This window comes from Andrena cerasifolii, chromosome 1 (assembly GCF_050908995.1).
Source record: "Andrena cerasifolii isolate SP2316 chromosome 1, iyAndCera1_principal, whole genome shotgun sequence".
Lineage (NCBI taxonomy): Eukaryota > Metazoa > Arthropoda > Insecta > Hymenoptera > Andrenidae > Andrena > Andrena cerasifolii.
This window is the reverse complement of record NC_135118.1, coordinates 27607721-27635430: the sequence shown is the minus strand read 5'-3', so window position 1 is coordinate 27635430 and position 27710 is coordinate 27607721. Positions and strand designations below refer to the sequence as shown.

The window sequence follows — 27710 nt, the reverse complement described above, 5'->3', positions numbered from 1 at the left end:
ACACCGCTGCACCGCGAGTGGGGAGTGATAAAAATCGCATCGCCATCCACTGGATCGCCGGAGCGTAATGCAATCGACGGCAACCGTTCATTTCGCCGCGACCGGCAGCGATCGGGGCGAAAAAGAGGGAGGAAGTGTTTCGATTTAAAAGGGAGCGAATACAAATTGCCAGCGCGTATAATTTCGCGGAGCAGCATGGGCGGGGATCGTACAATGTTGCGTTTCTGTCGATACGCGAAATTGCATCCGCAGCTGGCGTCCACTTCCCATACCCTGCACGGGTGGTCGTCGCCTGGCGTCGTCCGGCGTTAAAAGCGCATTCACGCGTGCAAAGAAAGAAAACCGGCTGATGGCGGCGGGAGGGGCCCGACGCGGCTGACGGAGTGGGGGGGCGGGGACCGAGTGATTCGCCGTAACTATAAATAAGTGCAGATACGTCCCTGGACCGGGGCCCTGGCTCGCTCGTAAATCTCGAATCGGAGCATAATCGGCGAGTAATCTGGAATCTGGCGCGGATCGGCCGGCGACCTCCGCGATTCTACGCGCCTCGATTCTCTTCGCCCCTCGGTCCGCGGCCTTATCCCTCGTTTACCATCGACGGTAAGGCGGGATCTAGGATCGGTAATCCAGGATCCTGCTATAAATCAAGCGGAGGTCTGCGAGGGGCCAGCGCTGCGCCAAGGGGGAATTATTCTAGCGGAATTACTACCCCTAGCCTTGTTATCCTGGCTGCGTTGACCTTCGACTGCGAGACAGCGGTTCCGCGAGTATGCGATCTACGCGCCGGCTATAAACATTGTTCGCCGGCCAGTCGGCAGAAAATGGGACATGATAATTGGGAGAGGGAAACGCAAGAGGATGCCGAGTCAAGGACGTTGACCCCGAGACGGCAGGGTGAGGTATTTTTTTATGTAATCGCTGGGGTGTGGTCGGCTTGATACTGATTCAAAAATAGATGATGCATGGACTGTTTAATTGAGCGGAGCGGGAGCTCAACTGGCTCAAGTGGAACATGCGCTAAGTATACAGAAACGTGATAGATGACGCGGAGAGGAGTAGTTTGCTAGTATGCACCGGGAATTTGGAATTTTGTCTTTGTACAGGCTCGACAGGGCGAGGGTTGCATTTCGTTTTGATGGTCATGTATCGTATTAAGGGGTTATCTACAGTCAGGAGGTAGAAAAAGAATCGATTCTTTGGGAATTTATTTCAGATAGTACATGCATATTTTTATACAATGGTTTTTGTATTCAGATGAGGGACACTTTAATAGGTTATTATATTATGTTTTGGTATAAAAATATTTAGTTATTGCAAAATTACAACTGATTTCCCGGAAACTGTTTTTAGAGCGATGACCACGATTTCCCCAAAACCGCTTCACCAATCTTTCTGAAACTTTGTAGGTTTCTTCTAGATATTCAAATGTAGTCTTTAATTGAAACATTTGTTTTTCCAATGCATAAGGTGAATGTCCCAATTTCTGCTCATTTAAGAGGTAACTCTCGTCATAAAGAAGGTGTAAAAAATTTGTTTTTGATCAAAATTCGCAGAGTAATCGATTAATTCTTTTATAATAAATCAATCAATTCAAAAACTGTTTTAGGAAGATATTTCAAGTTATTTAACTATTAGTAATTTGTAATTAAATATATAAAGCTCTAAATGTATTTCTGCTAATGAAAAATAGCGATCGTGCTCGTGCGACTCTCGCGTAAATGTTTAAATGATTTAGAATTATTTTGTTGCAATTATAGTACAAACGTAACGCATATAACAATAAGAAAAATACGAAATGAGCAGAAATGGGGACATGAGCAGAAATTGGGACATTCACCTTAGTTTTTATTTTATCGTTGGGAGATAGGAAAAGTAAGGAAATAACGACGAAACGACTACAGAGGAAACCGTAAGAGAATTAAAGAACGAGCACTAAGTTTAAAAGAGGCATAAGACGACAGAGACAAGAGTATACACTAGAAGGAATGGAGTCAGCGCTTTTAAAAAGGCTTCTTGGATGTCGTTGTATTTTTCTACAAAAAAATTACCAAATGTTCTTTAAATGTTGCTCTTTTAAATACAAAAAATTCTGTAAAAATATATGCTTCCGCTTTCTCAAAAAAAATTCACAAACATTCGCCTCTTTTCGGCCTTCTAACTAGGTATAACCCCTCAAGGGATGCAATCGCGTTCGTGTTGTACATACCGATCATCGAGACTGGGGTAATTACATACATACCTCCGTGTACGTGCATCTATAGGGATTCGATCAGTCCGCGATTCTTTCGAATACCTACTCGGGGAAATATGCAATTGTAGAAAGTGATCAAGGCGGCTCCTCCTGATTACCGTTACTATCTCGTGATTGGCAATCTTCTGAACAAGAAATAGAGTCTATTTCTTGTTAACTCTTCTATCATCCACGGAACAACTCGAAGCTTTTTACCTATCCTCCCGTTTCATGATTCGTTGGAACGTAACGAAAAGCAATTAGTTTCCCGTATATGCTTCCACTCCAGTTCACCGCAATAATTTCCGACACTCCGTGCATTAGGAACAGCAGGTGCGAACTGTTTAACGATTCGATACGATACACGTTCCATCCAATAAATCTTAATTAATCAGCGATAGAGTCGCCCGGGCGAGATTAAAAAAATCACCCCCCTCGAACCAGTTGCGAATAATTTTCCGCGCCCCTCGGCGCGCCGGCTCGTTTCGTTTTATCGTTCGAGCAAGTGTAACGAGAAACGAGTTTCGCCCGTTCGTTCGCTTCGCCGCCGAAACGCGTGAGCACGGATCGAGGCAGGAATCGCTTTCGGACAATCGGCCGAGTATTGGCGTGATTTCGCGCCATTAATCTTCCCGCGACAATTAACCGGCTACGGGGCTAACGCAATACCCGGCTATTAATTACAATCAACGTTATCTCACGCATCCGACTGATACGACGCTTAATCTTGCGGTCGGGGAAAGCCTGCGCTACCCGAATTCGCAACACGCTTGCTATCTCGGTGCTTGGAAAGCTCCTCGGGGTCTAAAAAGATCCCTTTTCGAGAATAAGATCATCGTGGATAAGCGATCAACCGAATGGCTTTAGCCACCGAATTCCTTCGATATCGCTGTACGGATCGTTGGTAAAAAACGCAGCGAGTATTTCGGACCGAGCAGTGGGTCCTGTAGGTGTCCCTCGGCAAACGGTTCCGCCTACGCCCAACAGATGACGCGATCGTGAAGATTTTTGGGGAAGTTCAGAGTTGAATTTTTCGGGCTTTTCTTTCGAGAAATCAGAGTTTGCTACTTTGAAGGGGTGAGATTCGTAGAATTGTGAAATCTTGGGATTTTCTTATCGAAGATGATATTAAAAAAGAATCAGGTGAGGATTTATGATAGGGTATTATCAATGACTCACACGTGAGTCGACGTATCGAAATAATTTTAAAATTCTCTCGGCTCTTTTAAATTAAAATATTTGATGATATTTCGCGGACAGGGCGGCAGACACTTGTTAGCCTAGGAGCGCCAAATCTCCAAATCACCCTCTAAGAATTTTTAGGTTCAGAGGAACAGTCTGGCCGAAGTAAATGAGAGAAAGGAAGAGATTCTTTTATTAAGTGAATATCTGTGTAGTCTTCTCTGTTTTCTCGATGATGCAAACGACGATATTGTACGGTTACTTAGAGTATTTGTCACACGGTGCGCGCACGATACACAAGCGCCGCAGTTATTATGAATTACGGCTCGCGTTCTACGAGGCTCGATACCATATATTTGATTTAATGAGGTAACAAGTGCACCGCGACTTATAGCGAGGTCCCGAACGGGTGATTAATCTCAGCCTGATTTCTACCTGGGGTTCGCGCGGACGTATCCCGCTTCGTTTAAAGTGACATCTATTTCGGAGTGAATGTCTTCCCTCTATCCAGGGGACTGGATAATTTACATCGTCGTGGCTCGTAAGAATTATGTTTCTAAAGGCAGAAAATTTAGGACCAACGGCTCAGATACGTTTCGATAAAAATATGAATTTTCTCCTTTCTTTTCCTTTCTTTCTTATTCGATTTGTATATTCTACTAGGCCGGTATTCATAGTCGCTACTTATTTTTAAGCAAATGCTTAAGCATGCGACATCCTCTACTAACCTAGTAGCTAGTGAAGGATGCAGAATGCTTAAGCGTTTGCTTAAGAATAAGTAGCGACTATGAATGCCGGCCCTATTCCAAAGTTGTTGCATAGTAAATTGGATCAAGAGAAAGACATTTCTAGGGCGGTATTCTCAGTCGCTACTTATTCTTAAGCGAAAGCTTAAGCATTCGGCATCCTTTACTAGCTACTAGGTTAGTAGAGGATGCTGCATGCTGAAGCATTTGCTTAAGAATAAGTAGCGACTATGAATACCGGCCCTACTCCAAAGTTGCTGCAGAGTAAATTGGACCAACAGCAAGACACTTCTAGGGCGGTATTCTCAGTCGCTACTAGGTTAGTAGAGGATGCCGCATGCTTAAGCATTTGCTTAAGAATAAGTAGCGACTGAGAATACCGCCCCCAATTCCTTTCAAAAGCATAAAGCAAATAATGCACTGAGGGAAACCTACCAGCCGTTCCTAAACAAGATACGTTTCCTCTGACATTCAAGCCGATACAAGAGTAAACCTGTGAACTTAATTAAACGTAAGAGTGGCAGATGAGTTAATTTGGTGCATTCGGTACGCGTGGGAAGCTTGTCGCGAGCATTACACGTCCCCAACAAGGGTCAAACCATTCTCCGCTTCGCTCATCTGAGATCAAAGAATCTGAATCCAATCGAAGCCTCTCCTCTGCGTCTATGTACGACACGAAGGGAGCACCGAACGAGTCAGGTTCAGGACCTAGTATGCATAACGAGGGATAAATCTCCTCCACCCTGCTCTTTTCTTTTCTCCTCTTTTCGCGGTCCCCTCGGGGCCTCGTTCCTTCTTTTTGGGGGATTAATCACGCGTAGAATCCTCCGGGCTGCCGAACTGAGCGGGCCAATCGCGCCCGATTGATTCACGGATGCGTCCTCGGAGAACCAGGAAGGATAAGGCAGAGAGCCTTAGAAGAAGGGAGAGAAAGGGTGAATCGTCGCGACGGAAGGGGGGCCGCAAGTTCTCTGCGCTAATGCACACACCGGGGGAGAGGAGATCGAAGAAGGGCCTGGTCCGTTGATTAGCGGATATCTTAATTACTGATTGACCGCGCGGACTAATTAAATCGTAACTCAATCAGGGCTCACCCCACGCCGGCCGCATACCGTGCGGTTTGCCATTTTACGACCGCGTCCGAATGGTTTAGGGGCTCGCATACACGCGGTCGTTGCATAAATAATCCCGGCGCATCGGATATTGCACCGGAATCTGTTGCTTCGGCCGGGCCTCTCTTTCAACCCGTCTCCTTTTTACTCCTACGCGCGCTCCTTTTTCCGCAGCCACCCGAGCTGCGCCGCGGTCGCTCGAGTCGGGCGGGCATTATGTCGGGACAGAATAAAAAGTGCAGTAATTAGTAGTACCTACCGCGGTGTCGCGCAGGTGAACGATGTACTCGGGGCACTCCCACTTGTCCTCGGCGTCCCTGCCTCGGGTTTCGAATTTTCTTCGCGCGAGAGAAATTGACCTGGAGGTCACTTTAAATCTTGAAAGTCCTTTGTACCTCTGTCGCGAGCCCATTGGACAGAGCGGGCCCCGTTGAGGAGGAAAGAGAAAGGGCCACCGACCGCCGGGTGACGTTTTAATTTCGCCCGCGTTTTGAAAGTCAAATCAAGCGGACGGACGCTTTATGTCGAGCTGAATGTCGGCGAGGTGGAATTATGTCATTAGATCCATAATCGCGCGGCGCTGTATAAATTACGTACTCGGGACGCGTCATCGAGATAATACAGAAAAATGGCTTCACCTCAGAAGCCGGTGCCTCGAGAGATGAAGACGTTGCCGTGCTCCCCGTCGTTATTGGTGTGGCTTCCAGCCGCAGGAAACCCTTCGTGGTTTCTCTCTCTCTCTCTCTCTCTCTCCCTCGCCCTTTTTCTCCTTCATTCTCGTAACGCACATTCGTTAGCATGGATAATGAATCACCGGGCGCGTCCTCGTGCTCCTGTCGCGAGTACGACGAAGAATTCGCTGGTAGGCCGTCGACGACGACAACGGACCGCGTATATAGGCCCCTCCTGTTACGGCCCTGGCCATTTCGAATACGAATTGAGAAAGAGAAAAAGAGGGACGTGGTGGAGCCATTAAAAGCAGCAGGTATCGGCTTGCCACTTGCCTCTCCCTTCTCTCTCTTCCGCGCATTCTTCCCGACGAGATTTCGGCACCATCCATTCGATGAAATTTTCACTCGGTAATTGTCGTAATGAATCACCGCCGATTATTTCCTACCCCCTTGTAGTCGCGGAAACGAAACCTTGCCTCGCGGAACATGATGTCTCTGATCGCAGAGTTTTGAGGATGCTGTCCTTACTACCTTCATTTGCATAGGATGCAGGAGAATGCAACTCCGGTGCAACTGAAAACGAGGCGACAGAGATGGGCAGAATTTTTATTTAACCCTTAACTGGTATCCTGGGGTCGCTCATGACCCCAAGCACCCAAAGTTCGATGTTCAATTTTCGGTTGTCTAAGTTGGTAAACTGAATTTCTAATTGATTTTATAATAATAGTTTAACTTTCTACGCTTATATTATTTTCTACATTACCTATGAAGAAAATATTTATAGTGGTTGCTCTAGTGTCGACTTTACAAATTTCTGTGCCCTTTTTTATTTGGGGTCTGCCACGACGCCAGTATACCAGTCACGTTTGCCAAAAACAGTATACCAGTTAAGGGTTAAATAAAATTTCGCCATCTCTGCGAGACGATCGCTCAAATGAAGCGATAGCTTGCTTTGATGTCACTGTAGTGCTCGAGAGGATCTTCAGCGACCAGTTGACGTTCCAAGATCGTCAACTTTAGCGAACTAATTTGGAGCACGTACATAATCAGTGCGTCCACTGAGATATCGGAGGCGACTCGTGGGTACCCTTTGACAGGGAACCGTTGACAGTAGTGACTCGAACGTGGACGCGAGGGCATCTTAATTAATGTTGCAACTGACAGAGACGGAGTGGCTGTGCGCGCGAATTTCATGACGGATTAGCGTATCGCTGACTGTCGTGGCCTCGAAACTGGCGTTCTTTATGCCTATAATAGCAATCGTTTTATCATCCTGTTCGCCTTCGGCGGGACGGTTAACCGCTTCGTACATCTGCCAATTAATTACGGCTGGTCCGCATTAATCTCTGCAAATTGGCCGAAATCGTCGATGGGGCGCGCGCCCCGCTCGATTTATAGCCCTCTCTATTCACGGTGTAGCGCGAGCAAAAAGGAATCGATTTGTAAAACAAACGCGCATGCCTCTTAATCGCGGGGCCCGCCGCCGACGAGCGGAGCTGGCAGTCGGGCTCCTCTGTGCGCACACAGAGGAGACGCCATCCAAGCCAGCCGAGAGTGGGTTTCCGTGAAATCCCTTAACTGATGCAAACAAGCACATAAAACGAATCGCGATATCATCCTCCGAGTCACTTTTATTTGCGCGCCGCGTCCAGGCATGCCTCTTCTTGCGCCAGCTTTCACGTGATGAAACACGATCGAGATCGCGCGCTTCCACCGCCGAGCATTTATAATCGCAAAAGTATATATATATATATTTTTTTATCTTTCTTCGTGCCTGATAATTCAGAGTTTCGATGGAATTGGCGAGATCGCCCTCGGAGCGTCCCCCCGAATCCGTCTTGTCTCATTCGAGGTCCTGAAGGGTCGCCCTCTGCGTCTCGTAGATGGTTCGGCAAGATGCCTCGGTGAGCTCCTGCTCCTCTGGTGTGTAAGGATGGCGGAGAAACGACTGTATGCCGTTCCTGCCGACTACGCAGGGCAGCGACATGTAAACGTCCTTCTCCAGACCGTGTCGACAGCCCTGGAAAACATGGGGTGCAAAGTGCACGTGTGACGCTCGCTCAAGTAGACAGGAAAGCGTTGGTAAACATGTGTCTGAAGTTGTAAGAGTCTCCGAATTATTTGTTGAAGGTACTGTCGTCGCGCTGCGAATTTATGGGGAAGTTTGATAAACTCCAACGTTGTAAAAATAGTTGAACGAAACATGGGGTGAGAGTTGGGCCTAGTTAGGCAGAAAGCTTCCAACCCTCACAATCACAGAAAATTAGTTAAACGCAGTATAGATCCTTTAATTAAAAAACAAAAGTTACAGAAAATTTAAAATAGTATTAATTATACCACTCGCTATTGAATCAACCATTAAAAGACATTGTAAAACAATAAAAATAAAATATACCCAAGAGAAGTAAAGCTACTTTGCTTTAACAATTAAAATCTTCAAACCGAATTTATTCAGTTTCAGATCATTAATGGTTGCTAGCTTTCTGCGTAAGTAGGCCCAATTTATAAGGCTTGGAATCAAGATGCTCGTTCCGAGAGACTGTGAACAGTTGTACTCGAGATATCTGTTATCATTGTGTTTATATACCTGGGTACACGGAATTATCTGATGCAGAGACCTGACGCATTAATAACACAAGGAGCGAGAGAAAAATGTGGCACGTTTTCAGTCTCATGTTTTACTAGCACTTATCAGCGTATCGTAAGTAGGATTCTTTAATCATCACCTTCAAGTAAGCCGATACAGTGATGCAAATGCACGTATTCCGCACGACCGCGTCTACAACTTCAGCGGCACAGATACCAATGCCCCAGCTGCGATAACCTTTCCTGGCGATCAAATCGCTGTCGCAATCGATGACTTTCGTGTGCAGTTCACCCCACGACTCGGGGTCCGACTTGGTCCCGATGTCCTTGTTGATGTCTTTAAGTTTGATCCCCATTACCGTGACGGCAGACCAAATAGGTACTGTTCATCAGTGTTTAACAGACTTACAAAAGTTCGCGGTTGAAATACACAACAGCAAATATATTATTCAACAGCTGATTACCCGACGTCGGTCCGTTTTCACAGATCACGGAGGCCTGCACCGCGTTCGCCGAGATCCCGAGCTTCTGCGCGATCATGTACTGAAGCCTGCAGCTGTCCAGAAATGTTCCCAAACCGATCACTCGCTGCGGCGGGAAACCTGACAGCTTCATGGCTGCGTACGACAGTATGTCCACTGGAAGGTAAGATCGCGTGATTGTATTCCTGTCGACGGTAAAGAGTTCCAACCGGGAGGAATACCTGGTGTCGTTACGATCAAGAGAACACTGTTGGGAGCGTATTTGCACACGTTAGGGATGACATCCTTGAAGATGTTCAAATTGTTCTCCAGCAGAGTGCTGGCTTCTTGATCGTTCGAGGACTTGTCGCCTACGGTGACCACGCATACCGTTGCATCTCTGGCCGAAGAGTAATCTGGAAGAATTACGCGGGGATAATCGCTGACGATTAAATGGTCCTTCGTTCGCTATTACACGATCATAAAGTTCTTTGAAAGGTATCGAGGAAACGACGCTTTTCCTCACCTTTTGTACCGGTAATCTTCGGATTGCCGAGGTACGCCGCCGCGTGGCTGATGTCTTCCGCTTCCGCCTTTGCTAAATCCTCGTTCAGGTCTAGGAACACCAGCTCGGAGGCCAAGCGCTGCGGGCCCAGCAGGAGCAACAGAAACGGAGATTATAAAGAATAATTAACCAGGAACCGGTCACTAGTCGGCGGCCAGAGTTATTACGCACTTGGAATCGTTACGCAATCAAGACCCCCAGGAATCGCATTAAGACTGAACGTGCGCGCGATCGATCGCACCGTTCGAGCGATCCCTTAATGCGAAGGATCGTTAGGGTCCTGATCGCCCCTGTTCGAGCCAGATGAGGCGGCTTCGCGCGCCCTTCTTGGCGAGCCTCGCTTTGTCGGTGTCGGTTCACCGCGATCCTTGTCGTTTACCTGCGTGACGCAACGCGGACGCGACAAAAATTTGAATCTTCCGGGCAGTTTATAGTCACTTCATTGCTAGCGAGCAACATTTCCCGAGGGAATTATATTTTTAGGAACACTTCGTGTTACTAGTTACACCTGGAGGCATTTTGGCATAGTTGAAGAGTAAGGGGAAAAATCGGGAACGTCCATTTTTCATGATTTTGGGATTTATAGCATATTTTGTTAGTGGCAACTGGGACTACGGACCTGTCGAATCACAAAGGGTTGTAAAATTCTAAAAAATATTTGATATACTGGTTAAAAACTTGCCTAAATCTTTGCCTAAGCATAAACTTCTGTCGTCAAGGTAAAACAAGAAATTATTTAAGAAGAAAATTATATAAGGAAATTAAATTTATTGAACCTTGTTTCTCTACTGATCGACTAAAGTATTAAAACTTAATTTTCTTGATAATTCTGTTTTGTGACATTCTCTGTTTTTCCACTTACCCTTCAGCTATACTTTCCGTAGCAAAGATTAACCCCCTCTTCCTTAGATATTTGTGGATAGATTTGACCACTAATGATTTCTTCTGTCAGGGTGACTGCAACTGAACTGTCTTGCTTTTTTTCCATATTGGATCGGTGACACCCTTTCCAAGTTCAAGATCTAAAGTTTCCTAACGAAACTTCTTCTTCGGTAACATGACGAACCGTGGGTAATTTTTCTACGCCACAGACCAATTCGACCCCTGAGTAATAATAGGGTAACGTTCTTTCGTGGCCACGTGGGTGGAACGCGTTTCCATAAACAGCTCGCGGTGCACGCTTCTCCGCTGGAGCAGATGGACACATTTTTCTCTGACAGATGGTACTTTCACACGTTAAGGACAAACCCGCGGCTACCGACAAGAAACGGCTTCTTAATATATTACGTTACGCCCTTGTGCTTCCAATCTGTTATTGTACACCGCTTAATCACCATACTTCATCAAGCATGACTTCCGCAGCATGCATAATATCGCAGCTGATGAAATTTCCTCGCAGCTCGTCGTCCCTTCTTTCCTCCCTCCCTTTTTTTTCCCCCCCTCGCCCCCTGTAATGCCCGTACGTATCTGGCGACGATATTGAGCGGTAATTAACTCACAAAACTCTCCGCGCATATTTTATAACGAGATTTTTTAATGACGCGTGACCGACGATAACGACCAGGGGAGAAAGTGATGATTATGGAGCTTTGATTAGTCCAAGAGTTCAGGTGAAACGGCGTGTATCGTCGTTACTCGACGCGTGCAATTTGTATGGGAACCACAGTCCGACGAAATAGAGAACATTCGTTTCTTAATAATAAAGGACCTTGCAGTAGGAGAGGTGCAGCCCTATTTTTAACAGTTTTTGAGTTACGAGGTGTAATATATGTAAAAAAAATCTACATCTTTTGGTGCAAATCCGAGATCAAATGAGCCATTTATTGCAAACTTTGAATCTGCACTCATTACTGTTTTGCGCAATACGAATGCTTCAGATTTGAAAAGGTTGCCAAAAATAGAAATAAAAACTTATCAACTCAAAATTAAAGTGAGAACGCTATCGAAAATATAAATGTATTTTCACACAATATGTAAGTAGTAGTTATTAAGTTGATAAGTTTTTTATTATTGTTTTTATTAGCTATTGCTTTGACTTAAAATTAAGAAGAGCACACTAACTGAAAAATATATAGTATTTTCACAAAGTAAGTAGTAGTTACTAAGTCAAAGCAATAACTTTATAAACAATTTTTTCTAATTTACTTTAAGTTGGTAAACACGGAGCTGCACCCCTCTTGCTGCGAGGTCCTCAATTCATCATATAACTACTCGACGCTAACGACCTTACGACGATGTTACGATATTACTACTCAAGTCTATCGTGCTTTTCTACTTAGAAACTTCTGCACCATAAGAAGACTCTGTCTCTACACGTATTTTGAGAGTTCATTGAGACTCGCCCTTCGTTAAACATCCACCCAAGTGGGCAAACGCAGATCGAACGTTCATTCACCCTCTTCTCTTCTCTTCTCCTTCGTAACACCATATTCGCATCCGATTAGACGGAAGCTGACTATTAGTTTTCTGTGCCGCATCCCTCAGTCTCTCATGCGGTTCTAGTTACCTAGCCGCGCAACGTTTCACCCTTGGTTAGCCCCGTAATTTCCGCTCCATAGAGCCGCAGGTGATCACAGGACACCGAAGGTGTGACACTCGATCCGTCTCGTTTCATATTATGCCTCCTATTTTCTAAGTCTATCGTCTTCGCTTTCCTCCACATACCCACTCCGCACGGACTCCCAGCGAGCCACTTCCAGCTCCCTAGATCCGTACGAAACTCCCGTTGCCGGGTTTTCTGTCGGCGTCCCTGGGCTCCAAAGAGAGAAACGAGGAGGTTGAATATCTCAGACGAGATTTGGAGCAGGAAGCGGTGGACGGAAGACTTTTCACCGGTCAGCGCCGACCCGGTAAGATGGTTTGTACGATTTAATGCGGCCCGACGACATGACATGTTACAACGGGTCGAGGAACGACGAGAACAAGAAGAAGATGAACGTCTTATGCAAGTACTACCGAGGTGGTTGGGCGTAGTAGGGCTGCAAGGTGGACAGCGAGCCAAGTGGAGATGGCACTGGTGCCTGGGCTCGTACCTCGCGATCATCTCGTTGATGCGATCTGCCAAGCAGGGACGAGGCGAGCAACCGCACGGCTGGCTACCTCCTTCTCTTTTTCTTTCTCACCTCCTTTTCCTTGTTCTTTCGCGACCGTCTCCTTTATTCTTTTCCCCTTGCGGTCGCCTCGTCCCCTGCGCCCCTTATTGCCACCAGCGCACTCCAGTATTTTCGGTTACACTCTAATGAGTTCGACGATCTCTGCGCAACAGACTCACCGATTCAACCTCCTCGTGTTTTAAATCAAGGTATATGAATTGTTTACCTGTTACGCAACAGTATTCCGAATGTTAATACTTTGAGTGGAGCAGGGTTTTGAGAAATGGCACCTCAAGTAACATGTCCCCTTTTTGGATACCATATACTAACCCTATGAAATGAGAGCATGGGAAAACCGTACACAGGTTGCGATTCCTTTGGTGTAGAAAGACGTCGACGTCACTCAAAGTGTTAGTAAATAATACTATTCCCAGAGACGGTACACAATGTTGCCCCAGGAGTAGTATAATGACTATCACGTGTATGCCTCTTGTGTGTACGGCCTTCGTGGTTCGCCCTTGCAACGATCCACGGAAAGTGAAAGCTGAAATTAGTCGCCCACGTCCATTACCTCCTACTGGAATGTAGCGAGCGATTACCAGTCGCTTTATTGCTCTTCCGTCGACGGCTCGCCCCACATTACTGCAGCTTTCGTTTCCTCTGGTCGGGACACACGCACGAAACGATTATTCACAGCTGTGTTCGTTCCATTTGGCTGATTCATTTAGCGTAAACTGTTTCGCTCTTGTTACGCGAAAATGGCAGCATTGTACCTCGAGGGGGGTAACGACTGTTCGTACAGGCTACCGTACGCAAATGAGGGTACTCGTTGACAAAGTGGGGCCATTCGCAATTTTACTTCAATTGCCGCTTCCTCGCCGGCGAAGGTTTCGCCGTGCACGCACGAAAAAGCGAGGCTCGGATGAGCGTACGCGATAAGGGCACAGGGTGTCCTCGTAGACGGGTATGGATTTCAGCTTTCCTCCTCGGTGACTAACATAAATCAGCCCCGCGGCGATCCTGCGGGGGCGTCCTCAACGTGTAAATGCTCGCGTTACGATCCGATAACGAACGAAAGGAAGCACGTTCCTCTTCTACGTTTCAGCCTCCCCTTGGCTTCCTTCTTCTCCTTTTACGTTCCGATCTTCTGGCCTCTTCCCCGTAGCCGAATTCCCTCTTCTGGTCTTTCGTGAATCATTTGCATAATAGCCTTTTTGATCCGGCACACTAACGAGCCGACATTCACCTCCCGTCCAACGCGAGCGTACGTATACGAGCGCACACGCGCAACGCTGGACCAAGTCGGGGGTCATTCCTTCGAGTCCTCGCCCTTTGTCGCGCACGACTCGAAGATACCATTCGATATCCCTTCACGACGATGATTCCCTCGGACAAATACGAATCACGCGCTCCAATCCGAGGGACGGGGTAAGTTCTTCTTGGGGGTGAAGTGTGTAGGGGTGATAGTTGCAGCGGAAGGGTTTTGGTTGCGAAACTTGGGAAATATTATATTCAAGAATTGGATTAATAATAATATAACGCGATGTAACTTCCAATAGCTTTGCAAGTGGAAACTCTGTTCTATAATTTTCTTCTACTTTTAGCAAACGTCACAATAACACTATGGACATATCACTATAAACGTGTTGCTACATACTAAAGTAACTAAAGTTTTAAAATATTAGAGTATTAAAGGATTAAAGTGTTAAAATATTAAAATATTAAAATATTAAAATATTAAAATATTAAAATATCAAAATATCAAAATATCAAAATATCAAAATATCAAAATATCAAAATATCAAAATATCAAAATATCAAAATATCAAAATATCAAAATATCAAAATATCAAAATATCAAATTATCAAAATATCAAAATATCAAAATATCAAAATATCAAAATAGCAATATATCAAAATATCAATATATCAAAATATCAAAATATCAAAATATCAAAATATCAAAATATCAAAATATCAAAATATCAAAATATCAAAATATCAAAATATCAAAATATCAAAATATCAAAATATCAAAATATCAAAATAGCAATATATCAATATATCAATATATCAAAATATAAAAATATCAATATATCAATATATTATAATATTAAAATAGAAATAATATCTGAATTGAGGAAGTTAATAAATAAGATTTTCGATGGCTTACGAGCGTAATGCCACGTGGACCGTCCAAGGATAAGGTTAGAATCGGAAATGAGTAAAGTCTTACGAACCTTGAAAAGTATAGCAATTCCAACAGCAACGCCCGTGTAACCGCTGCCGACGATGACGATCTTGACGCGATGGGTGTCCACGAAATCCTCCGGTTGTTTCGTTAGCAAAAACGTTGCGGTATTCCCGGCGGAATCGAGTAACTTCTTTCTCGACGCGGCCATCGTCAATGAACCCGATACTCACGACTCGGCTGTTTCATCATCGAGGATTCGAACGAGCCAGAAGCAGGCCAGAATATCTACGAATACTCTGCAAATTTCGCCTCCATGAAATCAAACAACGAAAGTGACGGTCAAGCGTTGACACTGGCCTTTGAACATGAAATTGTCTGCAGACAAGACGAACCAAAACAGAGATGAACGAAATTCATTAACTCTACAGTAAAATGCTATTCTCTTTATTACATCGAGCATACGATTAGAGCACACGAAATTGACGAACATCTGTCAAATTGGCACAGGTGAAGCACGCTATTATCGAGCGCACATACGCGAACTTCAATTTCCGCTTTGTCGGTCGCACGAGAACAGTTTCGATACACAGGATCCACTTACTTACGACCCCAGGCCGTTGCGGCAATATTTCATCGAAATTGCCACCAATTTAACATCACCTTCGATGTAAACTTCCCCCCTATACCGTGCTATTATCTTGCGTATTTGCTCGCCAGGCGTATAATCACGAAAATTTCTAAGCCCAACTGTTCCCGAATAGCGCGTTGTATGAAGTGATTCAACAGCAGGGTTATACTCGCCCGCAGTGAACAGCGTTTAAACACTTTAGAGAGTGTTCGAACTGAGCTGCTAGATATCTATGCGTTACCGCACGCGTGGAAGATCTATGGATCGTCGCCACGGTGCACGCATAATACGCTACAGGGTACACGGGGCAGTCGTCCACGAAGGTGCGGGGAGCGCGATAGTTTTCTAGGAAATCGATTCCGTCGCTGTCATTTATTACGCCGATCAAAGACGCGCGTGGAGAGGGAAGCTGGTCGCCAGGTGCGGCCAGGTCGTTATTGATGAAGACACCGTCTAAAACGTTGCTTCCTCTCCCTCTATCTTCTGCCCTGGGACCGCGGTTTCCGGTAGTACGCAGCTTCAGAGTCTCGCCAACGTCTCCCCACCACCTCTCATTCGCCCCTGGTTATCCTTACTCCTCGGTCTCGGTGGTCGCCTCCTGCAGAATGCCACACTCCCGTAGGATGCCTCGGATGCTGTCTGCGCACGTCTGCACCGCTGCCTTCTCCTGCTCGCTCAGCTTCTGTCGCACGGTGCAGTACACACCCTCCCGTCCTAGGACGCACGGCACCGACATGTACACGTCCTTGTCCGTCCCGTGGGAGCAGCTCTGCGAACACGATTTCCTTTCCTCTAGTCGCGTTTGAATCGTTAGCGTGACGTCGATGCATCGACAGCTCGGAGCTTCTCCGAGTGCGAGGCTAACGAAACGAGCTGCCGCGTTTCATGGGGAAACGGTCGTCGACACTTATTTCTGATTTGCACTGGTCGTTCATCGGGTTGGGTACGTGTTGGGTAGGGCTCATCAAAGTGGAAAGGAAAGTGGTGGTAGATGGAGGGATGTAGTTTTTTTGGTTGAATTTGTTTGAGGTAATAACTTCCAATAGGAGGAGGCGTTTAACCTAGGGCTGTTACGAATATTCTAAATATTTTAATATCTGAAGTTTCGAATACCAGAGAGTTTCAATATTTTAAGTATTCGGATACTAAAGACTTCTATTATTCTAAGTATTCGAATACCAAAGAGTTCTAATATTCTAACTATTTGAATACCAGGAGAACTAAAAAATTCTACTTATTTGAATATCAGAGAGTTCTAATATTCTGAGTATTCGAATACCAGAAAGTTCTAATATTCTAATTATTCCAACACCAAATAATTCTAATATTCTAAGTATTCGAATACCAGAGATCTTTAATATTCTAACTATTCGAATACCAGAAATCTAAAAAATTCTACGTATTTGAATACCAGAGAGTTCTAATATTCTGAGTATTCGAATACCAAAGAGTTCTAATATTCTGAGTATTCGAATACCAAAGAGTTCTAATATTCTGAGTATTCGAATACCAGAAAGTTCTAATATTCTAAGTATTCCAATACCAGAGATCTCTAATATTCTAACTATTCGAATACCAGAGATCTCGAAACTTCTATGAATTCGAATACCAGAGAGTTCTAATATTCTGAGTATTCGAATACCAGAAAGTTCTAATATTCTAAGTATTCCAATACCAGAGATCTCTAATATTCTAACTATTCGAATACCAGAGATCTCGAAACTTCTATGAATTCGAATACCAGAGAGTTCTAATATTCTGAGTATTCGAATACCAGAAAGTTCTAATATTCTAAGTATTCCAATACCAAATAATTCTAATATTCTAAGTATTCGAATACCAGAGAATTCTAATAATCCAAGTATTCGAATACCAGAGAATTCTATTATTCTAAGTATTCGAATACCAGAGATCTCTAATATTCTAAGTATTCGAATTCCAGAGAACTTGATTATTCTACGTTTTCGAATACCAGAGAATTCAAATACTCTAAGTATTCGAATCATTCGAATATTCGAATATTTACAACTCAAGTTTAACCCTTTGTACTCTAAGTATGCTTCTCAAGTATACCACAGTTTTAAAAAACCTTATGAATGTGGCAGAGTTCGTGATTCGTAAAATGAAATGAATTATGGAGTTTGAAATTATTGTAATATACTTCTTCCTGTTCCAAAGTTGAGGAAAAGATCTCAAGTGTAATCTTAATGCTAGTATCGGTATTAGCTTCTATCGAGTCGAACGATGATCCCACGAAAGCGTGACTGTCCTAATAATTTAACGTTGGATTATTCGACGAGGATTTGTTTCTTACGTGTATGTGCGTTGACGCTGGAAGCACGACTTTAGTGTTCCTCACAATAGCATCGACGATTTCGGCGGTACAAATAGCGATCCCCCAACAATTCAGCCCCTTCTTTTGATCGAGTTCCTTCCCTCTGAAACGTGCACGCGCAAAATGACATTGAGACTCGTACACAAGCAGCCTTTATTTCACTCTTAGAAACGAGATCACTGACGCGTTCTTCACGGCCTCGGTGATTTCGTACCACCTTTCGGGGTCATCCTGCTCGCCTACCCTGGGGTTTATGTCGCGGAGCTTCATACCTCCCACCTGGATGCTCGACCAAATGGGAACTGTGAATAGCGAATCGGAATAAACTCAGCACACCGAGTGAAACATTTATAGACACATTAAGGGGTAATGCCACTGTAGAGCCGGAAAGGCAGCCTGATTTTAAGAATTTTTTATGCGAGTATAGTGAATGGAATACAAAATTTGTTTGAAGACCTTTATTCTACATACCTTGAAGTATGATCACAATTTTTTTAAAAAATGTTTATTAAAAAATGACGACGCCACAGCTCAGCAAAAGAAGCTTTTTCTGAAAAAAAAAAACAGTGTTCCGCGGCCGGAAAGATTTCTCCTTCAATTTTTGACCTAGAACAAAAAACCGAAATTTTTTGAGTCCTATATAAGATTATCTCGGGAAGTACACGAAGAAATTAAAAAATACTGATTATAAGAATGGTGCGTGATTGAACAAAACACAGAACTGCCACAACCTCGTAATTGTTGAGACGTTTTGTTCAATCGCGTACCATTCTTACAAAAAACAGTATTTTTAATTTCCTCGTGCAGGTACCTTCCGAGATAATCTTACATAGAACTCAACAATTTTTGATTTTTTGTTCTAGGTCCAAAATTGGAGGAGAAATCTCTCCGGCTGCGGAACACTGTTTTTCACAAGAAGCTTCGTTTGTTGAGCTGTGGCACCGCCATTTTGTATTAAAAAAATTATACAAAAAATTGAGATCATACTTGAAGGTATTTACAATAAAGGCCTTCAAACAGATTTTGTATTCCATTCACTATACTCGCTTAAAAAATTCTCAAAATCAGGCTGCTTTTCCGGGCTCTACAGTGGCATTACTCCTTAATATTAATTCCATCTTGCAATAAACCACAGCTCCTACATCTACGAGTTCCAAGTAAAATTTGACGTAGCAAAATACCAGACATATCTCCCTGAGCGCCAATAGTCATGCAACTGACGGCGCTTCGCGCCAGGTTCAGCCTTCTACTGGTGAAGTCTTGGAACCTCGCGGTATCGATCAAAGTCCCAGTACCAAGGACGCGATTGGAAGGAAATCCTGACAGTTTCCACGTGATGTAGGACATCACGTCCGTCGGCTCGGTAACAACCAGTAGAACAGACTTGCAAGCAAACCTTGCCACGCCTGGTATGATCGTCTTGAACATCTTCAAGTTGTGTTTCACATTGGGTGATTCTCCAGCCGCTGTTTCACAAGCGCTGATTATTATCACGGCCGATTCCTTCACCATGCTGATATCTGGTGTAACAGGAATCACAAATTACTCGTAAGCATAAATCGCACTGTAATCTGTGCAAGCAAGGCTGGAAAGAGTCACCGTTTCACGAAAGAAGATCCTAAATGCAGTCAACGTACATTCGCTGAATATTCATGCGAAATGGGTTCTAACCGAAGATACTCGGAAAATTTGTGAGGAATCAGATATCCCTATCTGGAAACCTTTCGTTCGGGATGTCTGTCCAAGCTGGATAGAGTCATCGCAAGCTCTTAGAATACAAAACACTCGGTCGGATCGAGTACACCCTTTTCCCCCGTTTCGAGGGAAGCAGTCCTCTTTTCTCCACGAGAGATGCGCCGATAAGGACGCGGAGAGTACACAATCCAGCGTGGTTGGAGAAATAAAAAGTGCGGACTATATAGTTAACACCTTTATACGCGCCGTGTAGGGGTGCAATGCAGCTGGGTTGCGCGCGAGATACGCTCTCGCGGTGAGGAGATGATGTTCGAGATAAATTAGCTGGTAAAAAGTGGAGTCTGTTCTACTTGTTCCAGTAATTGCTGCCTCGGATGTGCCGAGATTAAAGGGGAGCATCGTGGTACTCTACCAGAGCAACTGAGACCGTAGTTTTCAGTCCGAAGAAATTTATATCAGCCTCTTTCCTCGAGCACTCTTAATACCTGTCTGCCGCAAAAGTAGCTCGCAATCAAGATGAACAGTTCTCAATAAAATTGGAATTAAAACCTAGCGTCAGCTCCCAGAATATCTACAAGCAACCAAACTCTTTCGTAAAATGGGACTTACGCAGAGCAGGAATAAAAAAGCACGTTCAACTGAAACCGTGCAAGATTCGCTCTCGAGATACCATTTCCATTCCGACGGACGCGAACGAAATCGTCCCGGCGCAGGCTTTTGTTCCGGAATTCCCGAGCAAGGTGGTATATTTTTTTACAAACGACCGTTTACGGGCTCGCGTACAGCGAACAAGAAGAAGAGGAGGAAGACAGAGGGAGGATGTCAGAGAATCTGAGAAAAAAATGTATCGTGAAGTCGATCACTGGCGAGATAAATAAGAGTGGCAGGAAATTTACGAGCCTGCTGGTGAAAAGCTCGGGGAAACGCTTGCTCCGCTGGCCGCGTGTAAGCACGCGGCGATGTAGATGAGGGGCCGAGATTAAAGGACAGGCCCAGAAGGATCCGGATCTCGGAACTCGCTCCTAACCCAAAATTCATTCCCCCCTTTTTTCCCCCGGGCCCTGTGTGACCGTTGTTTCTGACCCGTTGCACGTTGACAGAGGTCCCATGACGTGGAACCCGACGCGACGGGTCATCCTTTAAAATGAGCCTCGATCGAGCTGGACCGTCGCGGCTGATGCACCGCGGGCCCATCAGTCCGGACGTATCAATCGGAAATTTTGGGAATCCGGCTTGTCATGGGCCCGGATTATCGTTCGATTCTCGAACACGCGGAAGGAATCGGTTCGCTGTGTCTGAATGGTCGCTTCTGGGCCCCCGATTCGGGGACAGCATGTACACCGTGACGATGAGATGTGCTCCGGTCGTGACTCACTTCTAGGCATTCCATCGTTTCGGTCTACCCTTCTTGCCGATTTTTCATGGATTGTTTGCGACTGATGCGGATACCGATGCTGAGGAATGCGGCGGGTCGGGTCGCGGAGGTATTCGAACGCTTGTGATGGAATATGTACTTTGAAGAATGGGATGTGTTAGGAGAATTGAATTGGTGCTTTTAAAGCTGGTTAATGTAGCAATATTTCACAGTTATCTAAATTAGAATTAGTGGTGATTATTTATCAGTGGCGGATTTAACGGACGGCCGATGGGCAGTTGTTGCCAGGGCCCCTGTCTAAAAGCTCCACCAGGGTCCCATCTTCAAAAAAAAATTATGATTTTATCCAAATACTATATTTCTTTTCTGTACTACCACACTTAGCCCGTTGTTAGTAACTACTTCTTCATTTTCCCCCCAAAATGGGCCCCTCAGAATATTTGCCACCTGGGCCTTTTTCCTTAAATCCGGCACTGATTATTATACTCCACTTCTACTTTGATGTTTCACACCAGACTTATCGCGATGGCATAATTTATCTCTTCCGTGAAACTTTCAGCGAATGTCCTTCACCTTCATACCGATTTATATTTGTAATCATCATTTTGGAAGTACCTAACTTGAAAATCTATTTGATAACCATCTCACCGAAGCCATTGGAGAGCTTCGAAAGCTTCGCCATACCTGCACATACTTTCTGTTATAAGTTACACCTTGCGAACGTTCGAATACCTTCGTTATCCTCTCCGGATGCGAGTTGACCGTCCTACCGGTCAGCCGCAACGCTTTACGGAGAAACGAAGAAGACGAAAGGTGAGATTGGTAGCTGGAGCGGATTGCCTATAGCGAGAGGCCGTTTCGGAAAGCAGAAAAAGTGCTCGTAGAAATGGCTCATCGACGGATTGAGATATAACGAAGTACCTGACGTGCCAGTTACTAGGGGGCATCCCAAAAAAACGCCGACGTGCTGGATGTCTTCGGCCTCGGCGGAAGCCTTGTTCACGTCGTGGTCGATCAGGCAGACCTCGCTCGCCAACCTCTAAAGATCACGGAGAATCAAACGGTTGATCGAGCGTTGCGATCTGCACGCCACGTTCCGCGGCTATACTAACTCTCATCAGGATCGCGATGGCGCAAGCCATTCCGACCTTTCCTACGCCAACGATCGAGACTTTGACGCGATGGGGATAGACGTCGCACGGGCCCAGCTGGGTCGCTATCAAGGCGTTCTTCGTGGTGGTCGTGATCGGCTCTTTGTCGTCCTGCAAACGGACGATCGAGAACAAAATGGGGGACAGTGAAACGGGCAGGGGTTTGTGTGCAGGGAGATAATTAAATTTCAGGGTTGAATCGATTAGGGACGCAAAAAATCGTGTGTTTCAACTGGTCGTTCGAGTTAGGTATTCTTTAAGATTTCATATTGTTCCGTTGCACCACCGGTATTTTATTTTTATTATTGTTATTATTATTATTATTGAAAATTAAACGGGCATTGCTCAATACAAAGCACAGTTACAACGACGTGATAGGATTTTCCTGACACCATAGTCTGAGGAGCTTCCAACTGAAAGAGGAACTACTACCGGAAAAGAAGTGGACATAGTCTACATAGGAGCTAGCACTAACCATTAAGCGATTCATTGGACCAAGTGACCCATATTTAGATTTGAATTTGCGGTATACGAGAGGTGGCCTTTTTCTGACCCATCTGGTAGGAGCATATAGATCAACGAGTTCCAGTAGTGCGGAACAATTAATTTCACTCTTTTTGATCTTATTTTATTCTTTAAATAAATTTCTTTAATCACCTAATGAATTTTATTGAATTTACATTAAAAATATTTGTATCCCTTCAACTCGGCTTCCCCCAAGATTAAATCCTGAGTGTGCCACTGGTAGAAATCATTTGCCAAATCATTCGCGTGTAAACGATACCTAAACCATCAAACCCCACAAGATCCCACGAAAGAGAAGGCCATTCAAAACTTTACCTCCTCACACCCGTCGCTCTCGTCGTCGTTTTCGGAGAGTTTCATAGCTGCCTCCCCGTTCTCCATGCCCGCGAGCTTGAAACAGTAAGTTCGTTAACTTGACGATCTCATCGTGGCAATTCGATGGTCGAATTTAAGCCTGGCGCGAACCTTTTAGGGCTCTAATTGGGTGCAAGTAGAGACGTTCCACGGCTCCTCGAACTTCCAGTTATCCCTTCCTCGCGCGTTATTGACCGCTTTCAGTGGAGCATCAAGGTGGTCGCTGTTCCTTGGATATTCAGCTGGAACAGGCGGCAGGTAGAAGGTTGCCGTTCGCTCTTATGCAGATATCCGGATCGACCTACGCAAACAACGGCGAAGCATCGGAGTCAGGTATTTCAGGCTAATCATCCTCTCCGTTACGAGAAACGGAGGAGGGAGAGAGAGAGAGGGGGGGGGGGGGAAGACAACGCACAAGGTAAAATGGTAGGGAGGAGAATAACGACGGAAGTTATCCGCGCGCTTCGTTGTAAATTAGCCGCAGGTAGTCGCCTCAGGAACGCAGGTACATCGCGCGGGATTGTTCATATGTATATTTATTTCTGCCCGTACCTTTCGACTCGCGAGCAAATGTGTGTAAAATACATTATTTTCAGGCGTCAATAGGGACACCACTGCTCTCTCGTATTCATTTTGCAACGATTCACCTTTTGCACGCTCTCCAAATGGATACGTATAGTTCATTCGTTCAAATAATCGTGCTTCTGACTGGTTAATTGCAGCCTGTTCCCCACGCCTTCTTCTTTAAGTTGCGGCAGTTATTTGAAAAAGCCGTCAATTCCTATATACCTACAGGGTGTTTCAGGAGGAATGGTCAATATTTTGGGAGGTTCGTATGAATACGATCACATGAATTGGGTCGCTTAAAGTAGAGGAAGTGGTCTAGCTAGGAAGTGGGTTGGGCTAGCATTTTTATTTCAGGATTTTTGCCACACCTGTTGAAGATTTTTATGATGCAACACTTGAATCTATGTGTTAAATATGTTTACTTTATTATACGTTTTATTTCTATACTCTACCCCCCTCTCATTCTTGTTCTTTCTTCTTTTTCCTGTTCTACTTCAGGTCGGGCATAATAACAGCTATGCTGAGCCTCGCCCATTCCGTTATTTGCTATACTAATTGTTATTGGTTTTGTATTATACGATGGAATAAAAACGATTTATTATTATTATTATATGCAGTTGAAATTCTCTGTTTTCTACATTATCTGTCTTCCACAGCTCCTTTCTCAGTTGTGCTTTTACACCTTTTCCGATAGAGCGAAACATCCACTACGACTCAATACTTCAACCAGCCCATATTTAGACTCTAGCCTATATTCCCACCACTTCATTTATCTTCTCTATCACCTCCCTATTTACCTTTCCTCCTGGGACATCCCGTATAAAATCCATTCGAGACAGTTGGAGCTTAATATTTTAAATCCAAATTCAAAACGCAAAAACAAATTCACCAAGGTCACCAAATGGTACCTTCCTTAGTTCTAGCTACCATTTATACGAGCAACATGTTTACAATTCCTGCCGACCTGATCCCTTCGCGAGCAATGTAACCAAGCCTCTGACACCTGACTTTTTAATTTACCCAAGGCTCCCCCCAATAAATAATACCTGACGTTTGACCGCGGCGAACACCAGGCTGAGGCGTTCCCAGCAAGTTAGGCTATCGCGGTAGCTGAGCACACATTCGAAGATGTATCTTCCAGGCGAAGACGAACAAGAGTCGGCCGTTTTTTTTCGCGCGCGGTCCACCCGGGACACATTCAATTTTAACGTTAATAAACAGCAGGAAAAATGACGGGCTTAAATGCGGCCATTAATCAGCGCCGATCGATATTGCGAATGCGGCTTAACGACGGAGAGATAACATCGGCCGTCCCCGGCTCAGAGTTATTGAATCGCGTCAAATAATATACGAGCCAATAATGCATGAATAGTCCTGCAATTATGGCTGGCCGATCGTATCTAAGGGCGCGTTGTAATTTAGTAATCGTTCATTCTCGCCGCGCGGCGCGGGCGGGGATTCAGCGCGCATCCGAGGGATTTTCGATCGCGTGCGCGAGATCTTCTATTCCTCCTCGGCCAGCGCCTAAAGGCCGCAGGATTGTCCACCGCGTTTTCGAGTCCTGCGTCGGATTAATCCTCCTGGCGAGTTCCAAGCGAATTCGCCAAGGATAGAAAGCTCCCTGCGATGAGGTTCCCAATGGGATAATACGTCTTGCGGGGCTTTTTATTGACCCGGCGATACTTATCATCATTCATAATACTAGTTGAAATCGGTATCTATGAATTAAACGATTCCTCAGCAACGCCTGCACGGCATCGCCGTGGCGAGGAAGTAATTTAAAGTCCGACGTTTATAGTTAAGCGCGGCAAGTGGGAACGGAACGACCCGGCTCCTAGATAATTAATTTCCCGGTTTAATTAATCATACCCGTGATTTTATCGACCGCACGGGTCAAGTAACAATAACGATCGCGTAAGCCAACCCCTTATCGGTTATCGCGGCCCGTTGCAAAAACATTCAGCTTGATTTATCGTCGAAATCTTCCAATTATCGAAACGTCAATTCTCGTGGCACGATAGAAAGGTCAGTGAACCGATGAATGTGGGCTGTTCGAGTTGTAAAAGGTAAGTAGAAGGTTTCTTTCGTGGCAACAGCTATTACAATTAAATCGAATCGAACCCTTGTATAACATCAAAACCACCTCCAACATAAAATGAAGGATCGCCGAATTGATCCTCGACATAAATTTCTCAGTACGTGCTCTTTCTTCGCAAAAATTGAATAATAATAATATCTATGTAATGATAATACAACAAATCCACTTACAAGCTACTAAAAATGTATCGGCAACTCGGTTGAAATCAGTGCTGGCGGACGACTAATTTTTTTTTTTAATTAGCCACGAGATCGAAACGTGACAGCGGCGAGAGGCTCGAATCCGTGGCCGATAAAAGGGGCGATTGGTCGATAACGATGTCTCTTGGGAGGCAAGATTCAGCTGAGCGAACGGTGCAAACGAGTCCCCCGTTCGCCGCGGAGATAGTCCTTGAAGGTTGGTCGTAAGCAACCGATCTTCTGGTACCAGGCCCAGTCAACCGATCCAGACACCGGCTCGCACATGCCTCCGGTGCACAATGGTTGGTAGTACTGCAGCTGATACAAGTATGTTCGCCGTGCAACCGGAATTTTAATTGGCTATTTGTTTGTCCGCTACACTTCGCGGCGCTGCTATTGTCCAGCTTACCAGGGAAGAACGATCACCATTCCACCCTACCGTGCCCGGCCCCCTTCGATCCCCCTTCTCGTAGCTTGCTTTTCACCGGCGCGGTATTAATCCACCATGAGAAAAGTCTGACTTCGACATGAAAGCCTTTTTTTCTCTCTTGCTGATCTTTCCCCTCAAGCGATCGCGGCTGCCCGAGGACGTTGTCCTTTCAATCTGAATGTACCTACCCTGGATGTTTCAAAACGATTGCGCTGCTTTAGTGGTCATTCTATTGGTTCACGTGGCTGGTGTATAGAAGACAGTTTCGTGAAAATGTGTTACTTAGAAGTCAGTTCTTGCCTGTGGTTCTACATACGGCTGATAAAGAGGGATTATTCGGATGAGCTACTTGTTTAAACGGTGACTTTGTTTTGTTAGCAATTTGGTCAGGCTAGTCTGGGACCATTGGTTTCTTTAGTACGATTCCTGGGCCTCTTCATAGTTTCTGCTTTAGTTATAATAACAGTTTGATTGACGGGGAAAAATTCCACTTATACAAAAAAAATTGCAATAAAGCCGTAATAAAGCGCTTAAGTATAAAGCGTTGACATCGCAGATACCTAATAACTGATGCCCTTGACATGAACATAATTTTAATTTTAAACGAGCTCGTTAAATTTACTGTACGCGTAACTAGCTACAGAATAGCTGGAACTCTAGGTTCAACAGACTCTTTTCGATATCAAGGTGTGCAATATCTAGAACAACTCGTGAATAGAAAAAAAAATAGCCCTTGGTAGCTACATTTTCTGAAAAATTCAAAATACAATGGCCGGTAGCAACCTCTAATACGTAACTGAAAACAGTACCACATTATTTACTTATAAGGTTGAACACATTGACAGGGTTCGCCGTGCAAAATCGTTTTTTTATTAAATAAGCACCCATCTACTGCGCTTTCTCGCCGCGCAGTAGGGAAGACCGGGGCAAAGTGAACCTTGGGGTAAAATGAGCTTTCTTAATTTATTCTTTAACAATAGAATCTATTTAAAAAATTTGGTGACGTAATAGTGTGTAATACCACAATGATAATTATGCACATTCAGATATCGAAAAATAGAAATTCATTTAAAAAATTGAAAATGAAGTTTTAGAGACTTCCAATTGGTTTTCTTTTCAATTTAGCTTTTTGGATAAATGAGTCTTAAATGTGTTATTTTAACTCCAATTTTTTCTGCGTGTTTATAACAAGCTTATAAACAATGAAATCTGCCACAGTTTTTGACAACCACGATTAAAAAAAAAACAGAAACTAACGTGCTACACACGTCATCCCAGCGCAAGGGGTTAATAATTACCTATATCCTTAATTAAAACTCGTATTTTATATCAGCTCACTTTACCCCAGATAGTAGCTCACTTTACATGGGGTAAAGTGGTCGTTTTGGCATATTCTTTTCAATTTGAATTTTAATATACTTTAAGTTTATTTTAAGCATTGCTATTCGTCGTTTATCAATAGTAATGTTCAAATTATATTATAAATCTATTTCCACACATTTGTATTGAAACGGAAAATTTTTATTCGACTTCA

General features: G+C 44.5%; 3 protein-coding genes across 4 annotated transcripts in view; 1 reads left to right on the top strand and 2 right to left on the bottom strand.

Moving 5' to 3' along the window:
* The window catches only part of LOC143374323 (uncharacterized), a 339083-nt gene that overhangs the window by 68079 nt on the left and 243294 nt on the right, over positions 1 to 27710 (top strand). Inside the window, exon 2 of one of the 2 annotated variants that reach the window (XM_076822383.1) lies at positions 9015 to 9172. The exons of the other annotated variant lie outside the window; for it this stretch is intronic. The gene's annotated coding sequence lies outside the window, so the exon portion shown is untranslated. The remainder of the gene's footprint in view (positions 1 to 9014; positions 9173 to 27710) is intronic. 2 annotated transcript variants of the gene reach the window in all.
* On the bottom strand, positions 7785 to 15047 carry LOC143374402 (L-lactate dehydrogenase A-like 6A). The gene is made up of 6 exons (XM_076822563.1): positions 14886 to 15047; positions 9515 to 9632; positions 9231 to 9404; positions 8992 to 9165; positions 8668 to 8909; positions 7785 to 7961 (listed from the first exon to the last, which is right to left on the bottom strand). Exons 1-6 carry the CDS (start codon positions 15045 to 15047, stop codon positions 7785 to 7787), a joined length of 1047 nt encoding a protein of 348 aa, XP_076678678.1.
* Positions 16032 to 22929, bottom strand: LOC143373217 (L-lactate dehydrogenase A-like 6A). Its single transcript, XM_076820223.1, has 7 exons — positions 22864 to 22929; positions 21985 to 22239; positions 21794 to 21911; positions 18984 to 19322; positions 17987 to 18104; positions 17782 to 17905; positions 16032 to 16236 (listed from the first exon to the last, which is right to left on the bottom strand). Exons 1-7 carry the CDS (start codon positions 22927 to 22929, stop codon positions 16039 to 16041), a joined length of 1218 nt encoding a protein of 405 aa, XP_076676338.1. The 3' UTR covers positions 16032 to 16038.